The sequence below is a fragment of the Vombatus ursinus genome, unplaced genomic scaffold, assembly GCF_900497805.2.
Source record: "Vombatus ursinus unplaced genomic scaffold, bare-nosed wombat genome assembly UNPS02014816.1, whole genome shotgun sequence".
In the NCBI taxonomy this organism is placed as follows: domain Eukaryota; kingdom Metazoa; phylum Chordata; class Mammalia; order Diprotodontia; family Vombatidae; genus Vombatus; species Vombatus ursinus.
In genome coordinates this window covers 24,920,892-24,939,876 of record NW_020954594.1, presented here as the reverse complement: position 1 = coordinate 24,939,876, position 18,985 = coordinate 24,920,892, and the positions used below count along the sequence as shown (strand labels likewise).

At 36.9% G+C, this 18,985-nt stretch overlaps 1 protein-coding gene across 6 annotated transcripts in view; it reads left to right on the top strand.

The window, feature by feature from the left end:
• The first annotated feature begins 2,979 nt into the window (after positions 1–2,979).
• Positions 2,980–18,985, top strand: part of CCNT2 (cyclin T2) — a 45,406-nt gene continuing 29,400 nt past the window's right edge. For 3 of the 6 annotated variants that reach the window (XR_003566737.1, XM_027835542.1, XM_027835543.1), the window contains exons 1-2: positions 4,159–4,329; positions 5,235–5,316. Coding sequence is in view for 3 of the 6 variants with exons in the window: in XM_027835542.1 (XP_027691343.1) it covers positions 4,172–4,329; positions 5,235–5,316 (240 nt within the window). In the remaining 3 variants the exon portion in view is untranslated. Of the gene's footprint in view, positions 3,110–4,158; positions 4,330–5,234; positions 5,317–7,308; positions 7,336–18,985 lie in introns of those variants that run through there. The other 3 variants (XM_027835545.1, XM_027835544.1, XM_027835546.1) reach the window with 2 other exon arrangements.

The window sequence follows — 18,985 nt, the reverse complement described above, 5'->3', positions numbered from 1 at the left end:
GTATGGAAAAGGGAGGAAAATGTCTATGTAGATCTATTAATCGAAACACCATCGATAGCAACTATAATGAAGGAAAAATGGCATTTGAGACACCTGGAAGTCACAGGAGACAAAATCCAAAAAAAAGGAGCCAGTAGTAAAACATATAGCCTCAAGTGTCTTTACACAAATGTTCAAAGATTAAGCAACAACCAAAGGGAACTAAAGGTCTTAATACAAGGAGGCAAATTCTACCTGAAAGGAGTAATAGTTATCCTCTTAAGGAAATCAGTCATGGGGAGCCATCCCAGTCAGTTGAGAAAACCAACTCTTAAGAAAGCTTCAAGCAATTTTTGGCAAAGGGGGAGGAGATATCTTTATCCTTTTCCTCCCTAAGTCTCTCCCTTTCCCAGTCCATGGCAGGCAGTATCCAGTGAATCAGAGTCCATTGGTGAGTTGAGGCAGAGCACATAGATAAGCAACCTATAGAGTTGCCTTGCAGAGATGTCACGCCCAGAGGAGAGCAGCATGAGGACACTATGAGAAGCAATATGAGGGCTCTTTAGCATCAGATACAAGGATTGCCTAGGTCACATGTGTTCCCTAGATATGTACTTCTCTACTAGTATACTCTACACATCTACCCACTCTTCCTACTGACACTTTATAAAAAAAAAAAAAATTTATGAGAGAGTGGACCCTAGGTGCAGATTTGAGGAGGAAATATTTTGGTACTACTGTTTATGTTATGCCATTTCAGTAAATGTCTTTGCTTTTAGTTAATTGTGTCAGTTGGCTCATAATTAAATGTGAACACAACAGCAGTAGCATTTGAGCCATAGTTTCAGAAGAATGGACTCACAGAATAACTTGAAACCAGAGTAGTGGTTCCCTGGGGGCCAGCAAGTACAAGCTGAGGGGATAGCCACAAAGTGAATGCTACAAACTTTATTAGAAATTTGAGATCAATGTTGGCCTTCATTTCCACTGTACCTTATAAGTGCTCACAGGTTCATAAGATTTAAAATTAAAAGGAACCTTGCAAAATATTTAGTTCAACTCATAATTTCTTTCCTTTACATACTTAAATAAATCTCTAGGTTTCCCTGTCATTATTAGTAGATCAATTATTACTCCATTCCTGGCACCTTAACGGTCTCTGACTTTCTTCAAATAAAGCAAATTCTTTGCCTCTTTTTATACCGTATTAATGCCTTCTTTTACATTATATCTTATACCTAACACTCACTTTGATTTGTCATTCAGTAATCCAATACTGTTTCCCACCAAAAATTTTTTAAGTCCATATACACCTAGCTTACCTTGATTAGTCACTGAAATAAAAAATAACAGGCAATGTTGTACTTGAATACTTTTCTCAGTTCTGGTTCACTTCTAACAAAACTGCAATCAGCAAACCAAATAATGTAATTTTGGAAAGATTTTAGTAGGATTTTTACTAAGCATCCTCAGCTGCTTAAGCATGGTATTAAGGTAACCCTGTTTTCTTACATACTACGTCTGCAAACTGCAATCTCTAGCAGATCCTATGAAATTGGAAAGGCTTGAATATAGTATGTGACTGCTTGTTTATCTGCCATCTAAGAAACAGCCAAATTAAGTTTAGTTTCACCATAAGAGTTGATTATGAATTTTTTTTTATCAGCCACAACAGTTCACTATTCTATTGAGGTGCAGAGAAAGCTGAGACAAAAGTAACCTTAGCTGGACATTTTTAGAAATGAACTTAATTACTTTAGCCCGAAGTCATAATTTATCCCTGGCTTTCTCTCACTCCCCGTAATCAAAACATAGACAGATGGAACAATGGGACACAGAAGCAGAATAAACCTTCCTGGAAATCAAATCAATCAGGGCAGAACCAAGGGCAGGAACACAAACTCTCTTGGGGCAATATTAAATACAATTCTCAAGACTACTACAGGCAAGAGAGCTCCCTGAGTCTTATACAAATCTCACAACAAAAACAAAGATTCTTTGTTGACATTTCTTGCTCTAGTAAGAATGCAAAAGCAAGCAGCCAGATCTAGATCAAAACACAATTGCAAGGTCATCCTTTTTAAAAGTTCTTAAATGTTAAACTGACTGCCTTCAGGAGAGACTAGTGCCAGCTAATGAGAACACATCCACGTTGGAATAGTTTCCTTATTTGTACTTTATATGAGTTCCTACCTTCTCATTTCCAGCATTTTTTAGTCACTTCAGCTTTGACTTAGGGGTAAACTATTACTAAATGCACATATGCATAGTGGAACAAATGAGATAATATTTGTAAAGTTCTAGGCACAATGCCTGGCACATAGTAGGTGCTTAAAATAAATGCTTGTTCCTTCCCTTCCTGTTTACTATTGTCAAATATCTCTTTGCTTGGGAAGGCAGACATTACAGACATTGCTTGCCAACACTGTAGAGCATTCTTGTTCAGGTTCCAGTTAGACTAGACTTTCGAATTTGTATGAATCACTGCGATTTAGAGAAGAGGTTGTGATCTGCATTGGTGGAGAGAGTAACTATGTGGATATAATTATAAATCCTGTAAGTATAGTAAGAGTAGGATCTATTCAAATAAATTCAACAAATATTTCAAATGATCATAAATTAAGAGTTGGAAGAAATCCTAGAGGTTATAACCCCTTTGTTTTACATATGACCCACAGGCTAAATGATTTTCTAAAGGTCACGGTTAAGTGAAGGAGGTAATATTTGAATCCAGCTCCTCTGACTACATTGCCAAGGATCTTACTACTTCACCACCGCAGGTATAAGACACTGTGGATACAAAGACAAAAATAAAATGTTTGCCTGGGGTTTTTTCTCCTTAAGGAACTTACATTTTACTGAGAAAATGTAACACATACACAAAAAAGTAAGTTCAAAATAGATACAATGTAATACAAAATAACTTCAAGAGGGTGAGCTAGCTAACGAATGAGAAGATGAGGAGAGGCCGCATGTAGGAAGTGAGCTGTGCTATGAAGGAAGCCGAGAGTGGTGAGGAGGGAGTAAATTCCAGATACGGGATGCCATTTGTGCAAGGCACCAAAGTGAGAGGTTGTGCACGAGGAACAGCTGAGCAGGCCGGCCGGTCTGCCTGGACAGTCTGTGAAAGGTAGGTGGGAGTCACGTCGTGGAGGGCTCTGAGCGCCAGGGTGAGGCTTTACATTATATCCCAGTGGCAGCTGGCAGACATTTTAGACTGTTGTGTTCAGGGAGTGGCATCGTCATTGCTGTGTTTTAGGATTATGCATTTGGTACATTTCAGGGTTTTATGCTAATCCTTACTTAGCATCCTCCAGCACCGGGACAATGCTTTTAATACCCCAGGCTGCAGAATAACTAGGTGGCGTCTTCCTGGGGACCTGTGCACAGCCGGCTGGTCGTTACTTAAAATGCATATTTAAGAAGAAACGTGAATCCTACCTCCTAGAGTTTATCACCCAACAGAGGGATAACCAAACTATGGCCACCAGCGTTAATGTGGGTACGTGTACACCTATTTGTGATTTCGAGGAAGCTCAGAAAGGAAGGGAAAGGTTTAGCTTTTCAACCAGAAAATGCGAAAAAGACGAAAAAGAAATTAGAGACCAGCTGGTCCAACCCCCTCATCATTTTGTATGTTACGAAGGGAGGTCCAGACCCTTGCCCAGATTAACGCTACGGAGCAGACGCAGGACGAGACCTCCGACTCGGAGCTCAGCCTTTTTTCCGCCAGGCTGGGGCTGCTTCGGTGGCTCCGCCATCCTTAATAACTATGGCCTCCCCTTCTTCTTCGGCTCACGCTGGTCTCTCCCACCCCCGACGCGCAGCACACGGCCCCACGCTCCCCACGCTCCCCCCGCCTCCCAGTGTGCACTGCCTCCGCCCTTCTCCTCCTCCGGGCGCGACTGAATGATGCGCGGCGCGAGGCATTATGGTCTCCTGCGCGACCGAGCCGGCGCAGAAAGGATTGGAGGGGGTGGGGAGTGTAAAGAACGAAGCCGACCAAATAAACACAACGTGTGAGGGGGTGCGCGCAAGCGCGCTCAAGGTAGCGAGGTGGGCCGTAGTGGGGAGGGGGCGGCGCGCGGCTACGGCGAGCCGAGCGGAGCGGGGCGGGGCCGCGCGGCCTTGGCGGGGAGGAGGGAAGGTAGGAGGGGGGCGGGTTGGGGGAGCCGGAGGAGGAGGAAGTGTCATGGCGTCGGGCCGTGGGGCTTCTTCTCGCTGGTTCTTCAGCCGGGAGCAGCTGGAGAACACGCCGAGCCGCCGCTGTGGGGTGGAGGCGGATAAGGAACTCTCGTACCGCCAGCAGGCGGCCAACTTTATCCAAGATATGGGGCAGCGTCTCAATGTGTATCCTTTCTTTTTCATTCCTCCCCCACCTCACCTTCCACTGTTCACCTCCTAATCCCACTTCTCCCAACCTCCATCTTCCCTTCCCCCTTGCCCGTCCTCGTCGCCTCCCTCCTCCGCCGCCGCCCGGGGCCGGCGTCCGTGGCCTGGACGCGGCGAACATGGCGCTGCGGCCGCCGGCCACGCCGTCAGAGGCCCGGTAGGGGCCGGCGGTGGGGGAGGCCGGGGCGGCCGGAGCCGGGGGGGGTGGAGCGCGCAGGGGCCTGGGATCCCCGCCGGGTGTGGAGCTGCGTTGTGTAATCACTTTGGATGCTCCGCGTGGCGGGGGGGGGGGCAGCTTCTCCGGGGGCTCCTGATCCCCGAGAAGCCTTAGCGCGGAACGGGGGGGGGGGCGGGGGAGACTGTTGAGAGGAGAGGCCGGTGCTTGGAGCTTTGGAAGACTTCTCTCCGGCGTCCCCCTGAGCATCCAGGTGGCGGGGCCGGAGGAGACGGGGCGGCTCGACCGAGTGTGGAACGCACCGAGCCTAGGATTTATGTTCTTGGGGTGGCTTTGAAGTGTTTTGATTTTTGAAGGAAAGAATACACACATGCAGCCAGAAATCCTCGTAGGAGGGTTGGCGAGCTGGCTTACTTTACAAAGCTTCATATTTCTTTCCTCCCACTTCACCCCCCCCAACAGTTTTAAGGCCCTCCTTCTTTCCTGCCCTCTCCTACCAGTTTTCCATTTTGCCTTTTTTTGTCTACTTTCTGAATGAGATGCTATAGAAAAAAGCACTGAAATATTTCTTCAAATAAACTTGGTGCCAACACTCAAATATTAACTCTGCATCATGTTTTAAGAGGAAAAAGTTAGATTATATAATTTACGTCTTTAAAGTGTGCATTTCCTAAATACTGCCTTCCAGCTCTCAACTTACAATAAATACTGCAATTGTTTACATGCACAGGTTTTATATGCACCATTCTTTCACCAAGTTTAACAGAAATGTAAGTACAAATTTTTTTTTAACAGCATTTGGCCATATGTTAAAAGTAGTTAAACTTTTAAGTTATTTTGTAAAAGGGAAGATTCTGTCAGTGGCTTTACTGATGAACTGAGTATTAGTAAATTTATATTGCTAATGATGCTTATATTTTGCTTCAAATGGTATGATCATGTTTTCATGTCCATATGTAGAGTATCAGGAATTAGAAGAATTACATCTTAGAAAACCATACAGTCAGAGTTCTTTAATTGGCAGCAATCCAGTTAAAATGTTATACTTACATAGTTGAATATTTCAGTAAAGTACAAAGTTTAGGTTAAACAAAGCCAGAAGTGTATGTGAGTAGTCAGTTGTTAGGAGACTTTGTTTGAAATGTGAGTTGAACTTTGTCATACCAATTCTTTCTTATATTGACTTTGTAATTAATTTTGGAACTGACCATTTGTTTAAAAAAAGAAAAAAGTAAACGTTGAGGAGTATTAATTTGCAAAAGGTCAGTATCTGTGAAAATCATTTCTGTGGTAAACAAAGGATGCCAAAATTTCTTTAGCTATTAGGATGACTTGTTACCATTACAAATACTGGTCAACCAAATGACAAATCTTGCTTCAAACATACCATCTCACAGGTAAATTATAGAACAGGGATATAAACATTTTCTAGCTGACTTTTCCTTGTAACATTAGTGTTTACTTTCTAAATATATTATAATTTATGAAAAATAGCTATATAAGATATAGTAGACACTTCAAAAGATGTGCTGTGTATGTTGCTTACTATGAAGAAGAAAGTTACCTATCTTTTAGGTGGAATTTTGCACTAGCCATATTCTATCCTTCCCTCAGTTTTAGTTTTTTGTTCCACCACAGCTTCATAATTAATGTTGTTCTAATGATAACGATGTAGTATAGAGGGCTTGATCATCAGTGGATAATCCAAAATAGTTGCAACCAAAATAACCTTTTTAAATTAGCATACTCTTTTAATAAATGAAAAAGCATAATGTTTAAATTGGATTTTTTGTTGTTGTTGTTTAACAATTTATATTAGTCTGATGATCCTTAGCAGTATAATTTGTTTGTTTTGCAAAATTCTGATCTTGATATTTTCTAGTGGACTTTGCAGCACCCCCACTTGCATTTTTCCATTAGGCATCTTTTTTCCTTTCTCTGGTATGTTCCCCTTCTTCCTACTCAGTCTCATTTGTCTCAGTTCATGTAGTTCTAGTATAGTAGATTTGAGTGAGTTGTAGTGGTAAGATGAAAGTTAAAGTTCCTTGACAACATTTAGATTAGGAATTACGAAATTTTAACATGAAAATCGTTTATATAGGTAGACAAAAATAAACATCAAAACTTTCATAAAGGTGGCCCTGAAAAACACTATTAGCAGTTACTAATCAAAATGGAGTTTGTAAAGCATATGGAAATTATCTGTATAGTTGTAGATCATCTATTTTCTGAGTTAAGTTTGCTTTGCTCTTTGTATTGAAATCAGTTACCGGAAAACCTCTTTGGGGCAGGGGGATGACAATGGCTTCTTCCCATAATTTGTTTTCACGGCCTGTGTGGTGTGCTTTAAATCAAGCAATTTGTCAAATCTGGTGCAAGATTCAAAGTTTTGTCCATTTCAGAAGTCTTTTGTGCAATAGTTGAAAGTACTAGCAACTTTCATTATGTTTTTCAGTCTTTACTTAAATGGTATCAAATTGTAACTGCAAAGCTCAGTATCTGGTGTGTCTGACTTTTCTTATGAATCAAACTTGACTTTTTGAAACTTCTTGTGTGTGTTAATGTAAATTCTCAAGTGTTATTAATTTTTTTCTCTGAAAAGTGTTAAAAGGTAACACAATACAACCTTCATATAATAGTTTCAGAAATTTTTTACATTTGCTGTCATTATAACATCAAAAGTGGTTTTAATATTTATGTTGATGCCCTAGCATCAAATGTACAACCTTACTCTTCTATCTTTTTTTTTCCTATTCTTTTAGGGTGAAGGGGGTGGTCTCAAATTGAATGTGAGTCACTTTTAAATTCATACTCCCCCAAATCATCAGGAAAATTTTGCTCAATAATAGGATTATAATTGAAGACTAACTAAATTTTAGGAAATTACAATTCTTCAGGATATTCAGCTGAATGAAAAACTAGTTCCTTTTAGTAAACAAACGAAATATAAAATGTTACAACAGTAATGGCAGATTTAAAGCATACCCAGTAAGATATTTTATATTTAAACAAAAATAATTTGTTTGTGGCATGCAGTATTTCCATTTTAAATCCATTAACATAATATTAGAAGTTAACACATCAGGAAAGTATGATGTTATATTCTGTAGAAAAATGGATTTGAGTAAAAAACAAACATGGATATCTTTGTCCCTGAACGAGATTTCAGAGAAAGAAGGCAGGTATAGTAGTTTTTATCTACTCTTCTTGCTTCAAATCTGGATTTAAAGTGGCTAGGAGACATGGGAAACTGCTTCCTAGTAACCCTTACTTCTCCCCTTCCTAAGACCCTTTCTTAATGCACCATTGTATCTTTGTAGTTCTCTCTTTCTCTTTCTCTCTCTCTCTCTCTAACTCAGCTTGAAAATACTGTTGAATTGTGCTGACGATTTTATTTGGAAGGTTAAATATCACCTTGAAAGCTAAATGACATGAATCAAGTACCATATGATTAGGTAAATGTTTCCTTTTACCTGAGGGAAAAGCTAGTCAAACTCACTCCATTTGTCAGGTTTTTTCCTAATTGGAATTATGAATATAAGAAAAGCCATACTAGGTCAGACTAGTATGAATCTGCTTAGCCCAGTATTCTGTTGGTAATAGTAACTACAGGACAGAAGTGTTTCCCCTATTGATAACTTTTAAAATTAGCTGTAAAACTTCTTGTAGTAGGTATTTATGGGTTGGCATTCATTAATAATATGTGCAAACCCTTTTTTAATGCATTTAAATTTATCGTGAATATTATTTTAGACAGATGCATTTATCCATTACTAGATTAGCTCTCCTTGTTAATAGGGATTACTTTATTTATCGTTGTATACTTCTCAGTGCTTAGTTTAGTGCCTGGAATGTAGTAGATATTCATGTTTGTTGAATGAATAATTGTAAATTAGTGTTTTTTTGTCTTTGTCTTGAACTGGCTTCACTCCCGCTTTCAAAGATATCCGTTTGTACTGTCATCCTAGTATTGCTGGATTTAATGCCTACTTTATCCAGTCGTTTTAAGATTCTGTAGCTTTCCATCTCATCCTTTCTTAACCTTTTAATTTTGTACATTGAAGAACTCCTATCCTTTTAGTCTTTCTCCATGCAACAGTTCTATCCCTCCAACTCCCACTTCCCACCCCAAATCCTCTGTTTATTTTAGTTGTCTTTACTTGGATCTTCCTTGGCCTGTCTAATTACCACAACTCAAGAAATACATAATGGAATGAGAGCACTACACACAATAGGCCTGGTGTGGATACACTAGTTTTATAAAGGTAGGATAATTTTTTTTTCTGTATTTTCAGCCTTTTTAAAATGCTCAACCTTTTTGTCAACCCTCACTTGACAATTTACAAGGACTCTGTAGGTCCGTTTTCTGGGTGTTTGCTAAGAACCCAATATTTTTATACCATTTATTTTTATCTATTTCACTTAAATTTTCTTTAGTGTATTCCATTCTTTTGGTACTTTGGTAGAAGAGTTTGTTATCTGAAAATTTGGGAACATCACTGTACACTTACTACTTTAGATCATTTATTAAAAATAACTAGAGCCTACTAATAATTCTTGAGGAACTCCACTATTTTTTTCTTTTCAGTGCAGGGAAATAACCCCACATTCCTTTTTTTGCTTTTCCCTTTCTCTAATCTAGTTTTCTAGCCATAATACAAAGGTCTCTAGCTTCTGGTGTAGAACATTTCAAAGTTATTTTGAACTAATTGACTTTTATAGGTTCTCTTTTACCTCACTATGCTTTTTTAACTACCTCAAATACTAGTAAACTTTTCAGGCATTGTTTCCCTTTGCACAAAACAACAATAACAACAAAAATTGTGGTATTTTTCTCAATTGTTTTTGTTTGATAATTCTGTCTTTTAGTGTATGAAGTCTACCAGCTGCCCAGGAATGGAAATTGTACTCCAGACTCACCTGTCTATAATTCCCCTGAGCATTGTTAGCTGCCTTTCTTATGTACAAGGGTCACATTTGTTGTCTGCCACTCTAACCTTGTTAATTAAGGGTTTTGGAGTACCACTTTCTAGTATACTTAGTGCTTTTAAGTAATTTTGTTTTATAAGAGAAACTATATACCTAAAAATAGAGTGGTAATTTTAGCTTAATCTCATTTCATGTGATTTAGATTGTTATGCTGAGAATATCCCAGGTTTTAAGCCTTACATTTTTTTTTCCTGAGCATATTAGATCAATACTATTACCTGCTTGAACTTGGTGTCATTTTAGATTTCTAAAAAGATTTATTCTTTGTTATGTATTTTATCCAGACAATATTTAATAATAAAATATTGAGCAGATTATTGAACCATAGAAAAGTTAGTGCTAGGAAGAAACTTAGAAATCATCACTTAGAAATCCAGTGGTGTCAAACTCAAATAGAAATGACCTGCAGGCTTCGTATTGACTTAGAAAACCACAAATTAATGTTCTGTGTTGTATTTTTATTTTGTTAAATATTTCCCAATTATGTGTTTTGTTTTTTGTTTTTTTGGTTAGGCAATGGGGTTAAGTGACTTGCCCAGGGTCACACAGCCAGTAAGCCATTATGTTTTAATCTTGTGCTGAAGAGTTTTGAGGGCTGAGTTTGACAGTACTGATCTAAGTCCATCCCCTTTTTATGGATGAGGAAACTGAAGTCAAGAAAGTGACTTGCCCAAAGTCACAGAGTAAATTAGTGGCCCAGGTGGAATTAGAATCAAGTGTCCTGACCTGATCAATCAAGTATTGTTAATTTTGTTTTTAGTATTTATCTTTTCTGAGCCATTTTGACTTTTATGGATTTATTTAATTCCTAGGTCACTGATAAAAAGCAAAATAAGGGCAATTTCATTTTAATGGAATTAAAAAGAGATTTTGAGTTGGAAGGGACTTCAGAGGTTAGTCATCTATTCTAATCCCCTCATTTCACAGGGGAAGAAACTGAGAATGAAAAAGGGGATGATTTGCCTAGTCACAGATAGTTAAAGGTAGAGCTGGAGCTGGGATTCAAATACAAATTCTCAGATTTCAAATCCAGTACTCTTTTCCACTGTACTATAATACCCCTAGTTTTCTTGTTTTAAGATGTCTTTTAAACTTCTTACCTGCGAAGGTAAAAATGTTTTAAAATCATTTATTTTAATATGTAGGTATAATTTCAATAAACATTAAATGTCTACTTTGTACAAGATTCTCTGCTAAATAGATTTAATTTTGGGGTCTTTTTGATTGCCCACCCAATTGTCAAGTTAAACAAACCAACCTTTGAAAATGTACAGTTAAATAAAGTTTAGTCTGCTTAGAATTCTTCCCAATGCTCTAGAGAGTGGAGGTCACAAGTTTTATTACTAACTTCCAAGATTCTTACCAGGAATCTGACAGTGATAAAGCTAAGGACTTTAAATGTCTTTAAATTGATTTAAATGATTTGAATTTTTTTATCTGAGTAAATTTATTACAAAAATGTCAAAACAAGGAGTAAGAAGGAAAAGTAGGATTATTTAATGTTTTTTAACCTTAATTGCATAAAGGTATATTTAATTCTAAAGTAATAAACTGACATCAGGGATATGCCCTACTTTACCTGTGAAAAAGCAATCTTTTGCTTTATAATTATTTTATGCATGTAAAACAAGGAACTACTTTATACTTAGGCAGTCAGTGTACAATACTTTTATAACATTCATTATAGAAATACAACTCCAGTTCAGGGTTTATAAAGTGCTTTGTGCCTATAGCAACCCATTGAACCTAGAACCTGTCTATGAATGGGGCTTAAAAGCAAGTTGATTAAAATGTAAGACAATTAATACAACTGTTGCCCAAGAACAACTGCACTAGCTGAAAGTTAATCTAATAGCTAATAGAACTGCAGTCTTCATAAGCACTGAGAAGAAAAATGTGTTTTAAAATAAGATTTACAAACTTTTAGCATGTTTTCAATATAAAGGCTAAAAACTTTGAGGATTTGCACTTGCAAAATCCTTAGCGTCTAATTGTGGAGATACAAAAAAAATGAGTAAAATTATCACAACTTACACATCAGAATTTGTGTTGTCCTTCAAAACATTCACTGTGAAAGGTAATAAACTTAATTAAATGATGCTGTCATTATTTGAAAAAAATTTTTTTAATTTCTCTCAGGTTTGCCATGCAAGCAAATTAGTTTTGTCACTTTATTCATACCTCATAAAATCATAAACTAAAATTATCATCATCTACTTTATTTATTAGATTTAGCTCTGGTATTTGACTTTTCAAAACGTATTTAGTATACCAAACACAATTAGGTGCAATAGCCAGTACCTTGACCTCTTTTAACCTTGGTGCAGTTACATGTATGCATCCAAATACACAGACTCAAATTGTTGAAGGCAATATTGTACATTTAATTTGATCTTAAAATTTAGGAAACTGCTCGAAGTTTTATATTATCTACAATAATAAGTGTGATAAAAAAAAATAAGTTACCCAATTAAAGGTATAATGTGAAGGCCTTTTCCTAGTTTTCCTAAAATGAAAGGGATGAAAGTCTGTGATATTTTCTTTCTTTGCTTAGTATTATGCTTTTTTTTTTAATCTTCTACCTTTCCTCAATAGTGACTGTGTGTAGTAATTCACATTTATGTAGTGCTTTAGATTTGCAGAGTCCTTCCTTTTGCAATTGGTAGATCATTTGTTAACCACATTTTACAGATGAGGAAAATGACACTTGGAGGCTTAATGAAACTTGCCCATGATCACATAACTAGTAAGTGTCTGAGGCAATATTGAAATCCAGGTCTTCTGACTTCCTGTAAAGAGATCTATTTATTGTGCTATGTTGCTTATGTGACCCCCTTTTTTGTCACTGTCCGTGTTTTTATTGAGGTTGAGAGTGTAGGTTTTGACTATTGAACAGATTTTTTTCTTTGCACAGACTAAGTTATATATGGAAATAAAACTTTAAACGTTGGCTTTGGTTTTTGTACCAAACTGAATTGATATTATGATGAATTAAATTGAAAGGTATCTGATTTCTGTCATATAAATTTAATAAATTGCTAAAATAAAATAGATATGTAGCTGTTCATTGTCGTTTCCAACCCAAACATCATAATTCAAAATCTTATTTCATGATATTTATGAACTTTAATATATACTAAATATCTATATAGGAATTTTATTGCTTTTAAAATCACCTAAAATCCACCCATATATCTTTACTTTTTTAAAAATAAGCATTTTTTTATCCACCATGAAAGTCGTAATAATGAAATGTTAGGATCCTAAGCAGTTGGGATTCATCATTTAAGAAAGTGATAGTTCTACTTTAGATGGTAGTAATTTCTTCTCTGGATAAAGAATGAGTACTTGGACTAATTAATTTTAATTTGAGAAATCATGTGGGAATTGAGAAAATAGACTTGTTCTTTTCAATTCTGTAAACAAACAAGAAAAAGAAGGTCAAGAATGGATTGTCAAACATGAGAAAACTTGGGAGAAAAAAGCAAAAGGTTTTCTGAATACTTTCAATCTCGTCTCCATTCCTCCCCCCAATCTAAAGAGAACAATTTTTGGAAAACCCTATTTTCCCAACACTCATAATCTTTGACACCCCTACTTCCTTCCTATCTCTATGTAGGAACATGATCCAACATTTGTAGATTTTTCGTTTGGATGTTGGAGTCACCAGCTTGTTTAAACAAATTGGATTAGAGCTGCCATGGATGTAATTCATTCCTTGTCCTTCTAATTTGGTGTTTACTCCAATCTTTTCTCTAACCAGCCAGTCCCTCTGCATGGAGGTTACTATTTCTGCATCTATAACTAGTCACTTCCTGTCTGTTACGATTTGTTATGATTTCACAGCATGCAACATGACCAGCGCCTTTCAACTATATTCTTGAAAAAAGTAGTTGTCATTAAACAGTTGTGAGATTTCTAAATAGTCTTTAAGTCTGACTTTTTATTTCTTTGTCCCAAATGAAGTAATCTCTTCTCATCAGCAGCAGTAATGGAACCATCACATCAAGATAATGAATGAGAAAGAGCGACTGCCAGAGATGAAACAATTTGAAAAGCTTTTGGGGGTGCTCTTCAAGCTTTATCAAGATGGGGGAAAGTTGAAAAGAATGGAAAGATTACGAAAGTTGCATTAACCAAAAAAGAAAAAAAAAAGTGATCCAGGAAGACATCAGACATATGGGTTCATAGTTGATACTTTATCACCTCTGTAAAATCTTTTGAGAATGGTTCCTGCCTTCATACAAAGGCATTCTCAATGAAAACATAAATAGAATAGGTAGTTTCTACAGTGAATTACATCTTTAAGGGTCCAAACGCTATTTGAAAATATAAAGATATGATAGCATTGTATTTTTTCAAATTAATTTATTTTGAATTATTAACAATCACTTCCATAAGCTTTTGAGTTTTAAATTTTTCTCCCTCTTTCTCCCCGCCAAGACGGCATGCAATCTGATATAGGCTATATATATATAGTATTTTTTTTAAGCATTTGACTTGATAAGGCAAAATGGAGCCTTACAGGCACTTCTCAGACAAGCTCTCCATTATATATTTTAAAATTATAAGACTTCCATAGTAGGTGATTTCAAAGAAAACTTTATTCAATGGCCCACTGAGTATCTACATTGAGGGGGTTATGTTAAACAGGGAAATTTTCACTCCGGTGCTTACCAATGTCACAGAAGGTATTTAACAGAAATTTAAAAGTAAAAGATTTTTCATTGATGGTAAGGTTCTCCAAGTTCTCCTTAGAGACAATAATATAGCATTATATTAATTGCATCAAGTTCTAGAGTACTACAAACTTCTTAATGTAATACATGCCAGAAAAATGAGTGGAATTTATGTTGCCCTGATGTTGAGCAGCTGTTTGGGCAGGTTAATATGTTTTTTCTTTAAGCGATACAGGTAGATGAAGAGTTGAGGCAAAATTGAGAGGGATGAGAGGAAGTTAATATCTGACATTTAGACAGTGTTTTAAGCTTTGCAGGGTGCTTCATCTCTTTATTTTGATCCTCACAACCACCTTGTGAAATAGATAGTACAGGCTTTATCTTCATTTTGCCAGTGAGGAAACTTGAGGTGCAAGAAGAGATTTATATGGCTTGCAAGTGTTCATATAGGACAGCAAGGTGGCACAGTGTATAGAGCACTGGGCCTGCAGTCAGGACAACCTGAGTTTAAATCCAGCCTCAGACAATTGCTCCCCTCTTGATGAACTGTCAGTGATTTCTTACCAGCCAGGAAAAACAAACGCTTCCTGCTATTTCAGGTTCTGTATACTTTATGAAGGTGCTGCAAGGTAGACAGAGTGCTGGGCCCAGAGTCAGGAAGACCTGACTTCAAACATGACCTTAGATGCTTTACTACTTGTGTGACCCTGGGCAAGTCACTTAACCCTGATTGCCTTAATTTCCTCATCTGTAAAATGAGCTGGAGAAGGAACTGCAAACCATTCCCGTATTTTTGCCAAGAAAACCACAAATTGAGTCACCAAGAGTCAGACATACCCGAAATGACTCAACAACAACACATATTCACACATCTCGTGTCAAAGGCAATATTTTAACTTAATTGTTCCTGATGCCTAAATTCAGCCCTTTACCCTATATCATACTGGCCCTCATCAAGTTGGATTATATTTGAAAAACTGAATGGTACTTTCGTGTACACATCACTAATATACAGCTCACCATCTTTTTTATATCAGTATGTGGCTGATGATTTCTGTATGACCACAGATCTTGGAACATCATGATCTCAGAATATATAAAATAGCAAATAATCCGAAGAGTATGGTGTACATAAGCACACTGTAACATGTTACCATAAATCCCAGGTGATATAATTTACAACAGAGATGTCAAACTCAAACTCCCCAGTGTGGCCCAAACCAAATTAAAATGTAATTGGGAAATGTTTAACAAGAGAAAGGAAAATACAGTACAGACTAGATAATACTAATTTGTGGTTTTCTAAGTCAATATATGGCCCAAAGATATTTATGTCTTATATAAGAAGTTTGACACACTGATTTAGAGCAGTGATTGACCTTAGAAATCATCCGTTCTAGGCCCTTTATTAACTTGAGTCCCACGCAGGAAAAAGGACTTGCTTAGGGCAATACGGGTTGTTAATAGTACAGTTAGGATTTGAATCTATGGTCCTCTGGCTCCCAGGTTGGCCTTCATGTCTGTAATGTACTCACTCAATGATTTGTTGGTAGACTATCAGGCCTCCTTCAAAGCTCAGCTCAGATGCAGGAGGCTTTTTCTTACCACATCCCCCAATTTCTATTGCCTTCTTCCTCCTGTAATTTATACTTAACTTTGTATCTATTTATGTGAGGATGTTGTTTCTGCTTGTAAGTGATCTATGGGAAGGGAATGTTTCAGTTTTTTGTCAGGTACCCCGGTACCTATGAAGTGTCTTCCACATGATGCTTCTTGATTAATTAAAGAATGTTATTAAGCATATGTAAAAGTAGTGAGTTCTCCTAAGAGTTAGAAGCCCTCAAGTCAAGATCCTGAAAGTAAGAGCATGTAAGAGGATTCATGGGAGAAATGCAAATAAGGATCTGATGGGAAGGTACAGGGGAGTTGAAATTCGCATTGGTAGAAGATATACCCACACTGGTAACATTATGGATACTTTCCAGGATAAATGTCTTACTGATTTGATTAAACATTGCTAATACGGAATTATTGTGCTTTCTCATGGTTCTTTCAGAGTACCACAACAGCAGTGAGTACTTTTTCCCTCTTGAAATAACTGCCTATACCTATACTTCGTATTTACTTGTATTCCTGTTGTATCCTCTCCCCATTGGAATTTAAGCTGAGGTAGTAATAATATGATAGAAAAGGTGTTGTACTTATAAGGTTGAGTTCAAATAATAAGACTGCCATTTAACCTGTATGACCCTGAGTAAGTTCCTTAACTTTGGGATGGAATACATAATCTATGATCATATGATACTTTTATTTTTGTCTTTATTTTCCCAGCATGTAGCATAGTGCTTTGTACTTAGGCATATAGAATCATGGATATAGATCTGTAGAGAGGTCTTCTGGTCCAGCCCTCTCATTTATACAGATGAAGAAACTGAGGCGCAGGTCAAGTGACTTGTCCAAGGTCCCCCATTGTTTTGTTTTGTTTTTTTAATGGCAAAGCCAGGATTTGACCCAAACCCTCATGGCATTCCTTCTATTAAACCAAAATTGCCTCTGTTTTTTGAATTGAAGTGAATTCAAGAGGTCTGACCATGTTACTTCCCTATTCAGATGAATTCAATGGGTTGTTGTTGCTTTTAGAATAAAATATAAATTCTTTAGCTTCTACAGTTTAACTCCAACTAACCTTTCACCCTTATTCCATACTTATTTTACTCTTAAATTCCAGCTAAACTAGTTGTTTTCCCAAACTTAATATACTCCTGCTTTTCTCTATGAATGCTTTACCTCATGCTTGGAATGGACTTCTTCAGAAAACCATTTCTGAACACCCAGTTTATGATCATTCACTTCATACTTTCATGTTGGAGACTCTTGCCATTATTCCCATCACACGTACTTTGTATTATAATTAAACTGTATGTGTCAAGTCCTTGTCTCCTACCTTAAGTGGCATATGGGTTCCTTTAGATCAAGAACTGTCAGACTACCACAATGCCTTGTACATAGGCAATAATTTTTTAAATTTGATGGTGCAAAATTGATTTGAAAAGGACAAAAATCATGGTAGCAAAACACTGGACATCAAACAAGGGAACAGCTGAAGCAATTTTAGTATGTGAAAATATTTGGAATAGTGTTGTGACGATAGAGAAAAAAAAATTAGTTTAGAAACTTGGGAAGATTTGTATGAACTGACTACAATAATTTAAACAAAAAGAACGCTAAAAGGAAGACAGTCTTTAATATTTGTAATGACCAGTCTTGGTCTTAGAAAATAAATGATAAGATGAACTTACCTCCTTTCATTGGAGGTGGGGTACTATGAGTGCGAAATGTTGCGTGCCTAGTGGTTGCTGTGTCAGTTGGTTAAAAGGGAGAGGTGGGAAGGGGGGGTATTTATATGTCCATAAATGACTGATGCAACAAGAGTGTCGGACATGTTTTTTAGAAAGTATCTATATTCAAGTTGTAAAGAAAACGGATTGACTTCTCAAATATTATAGGATCTTAGAATTTTGAATAAATTTAGAGGTCATCTAATCCTCTTATATTGACATAAAGAAACATCCAATGAGATTGTCTTCTTGGCTCATTTTAACAGATTTCATTACATGAAACATCATTGACAAGTTATTACCTTGAAATTAAGGTAGTCCCATTTTAATTAGTGATACTGTAATGTCAAGTTATGTGTAATTAGACTGTTTCCATGTCTTGTTAAAAGCTGATGTCAACAATTCTTAGCTGATGGAGATCTAATAAAATTTGAACAAGAAGTTTTTATAATAGATCCATGCCAATACATATAATAATGTTTTGAATGGTATCTTTTTTACATTTTAGTTCTGGGAATTATCATTCATTTTTTGATATCGCTCTCCCCCCACCACCTTCATAGCAAAGAATTACAGTTAGTCGAAACTAATTGGCACGATAATTACGTTTTGACTTCATACCCAACATTCTAATACAGGTAGTCACCATCTGCTGAAAGGAAGGAGCTGTGTTTTATCATCTGTTCTCAAGGACGAGATTGGTTATTATAATTACTCAGGGTTTGGTTTTCTTCTAGCGTTTTTTATTATAATATAGTCATTTTGTATTTTGATTTTTCTCATGGCTCTGCTTGTTTCATTCTGCATCAGTTGCATACCTTTTCCAAAGTTTCTTTGAATTTCTTTTATGTTCATTATTTCTTCTTTTTTTTTTTTTTTTTTTTTTGCAATTGGGGTTAAGTGACTTGCGCAGGGTCACAGCTAGAAAGTGTCTGAGGCCGGATTTGAACTCATATCCTTCTGACTCCAGGGCCAGTCCTCTACTGTGCCACCTAGCTGCCCCTCTATTTCTTTTTTTCCCCCTCGTTATTTCTTAAATATTATTCCATTACCTTCTTTACCAGAGTTGTTTTTTTGTTTTTTTTTTTAATTCTTTACCCACTTGATGGACATACCTACATTGTTTCTGATTTATGTTACCACAAAATTACTGCAGTGAATATTTTGGTATATATGGAATTTTTGTTTTTGCCTTTGACTTCCTTGGGAAATATGCCCACTATGGGATTTTCCAAAAGAGTTGGACCAATTTACAGCTCCACCAACAGTGTTGTTAGTGTACTGTAATACTGGAACTCTTGATTAATAAGAAACACTTCTGGCTTGGGGGAATTGGGAAGCTAACAAAGGGACCAGGTTTAGGCAGGGTAGAGTATTATGACAACTGTCTTAATTACTGTATCTGAACTGAGCAGATGACTTCATTTATAAAA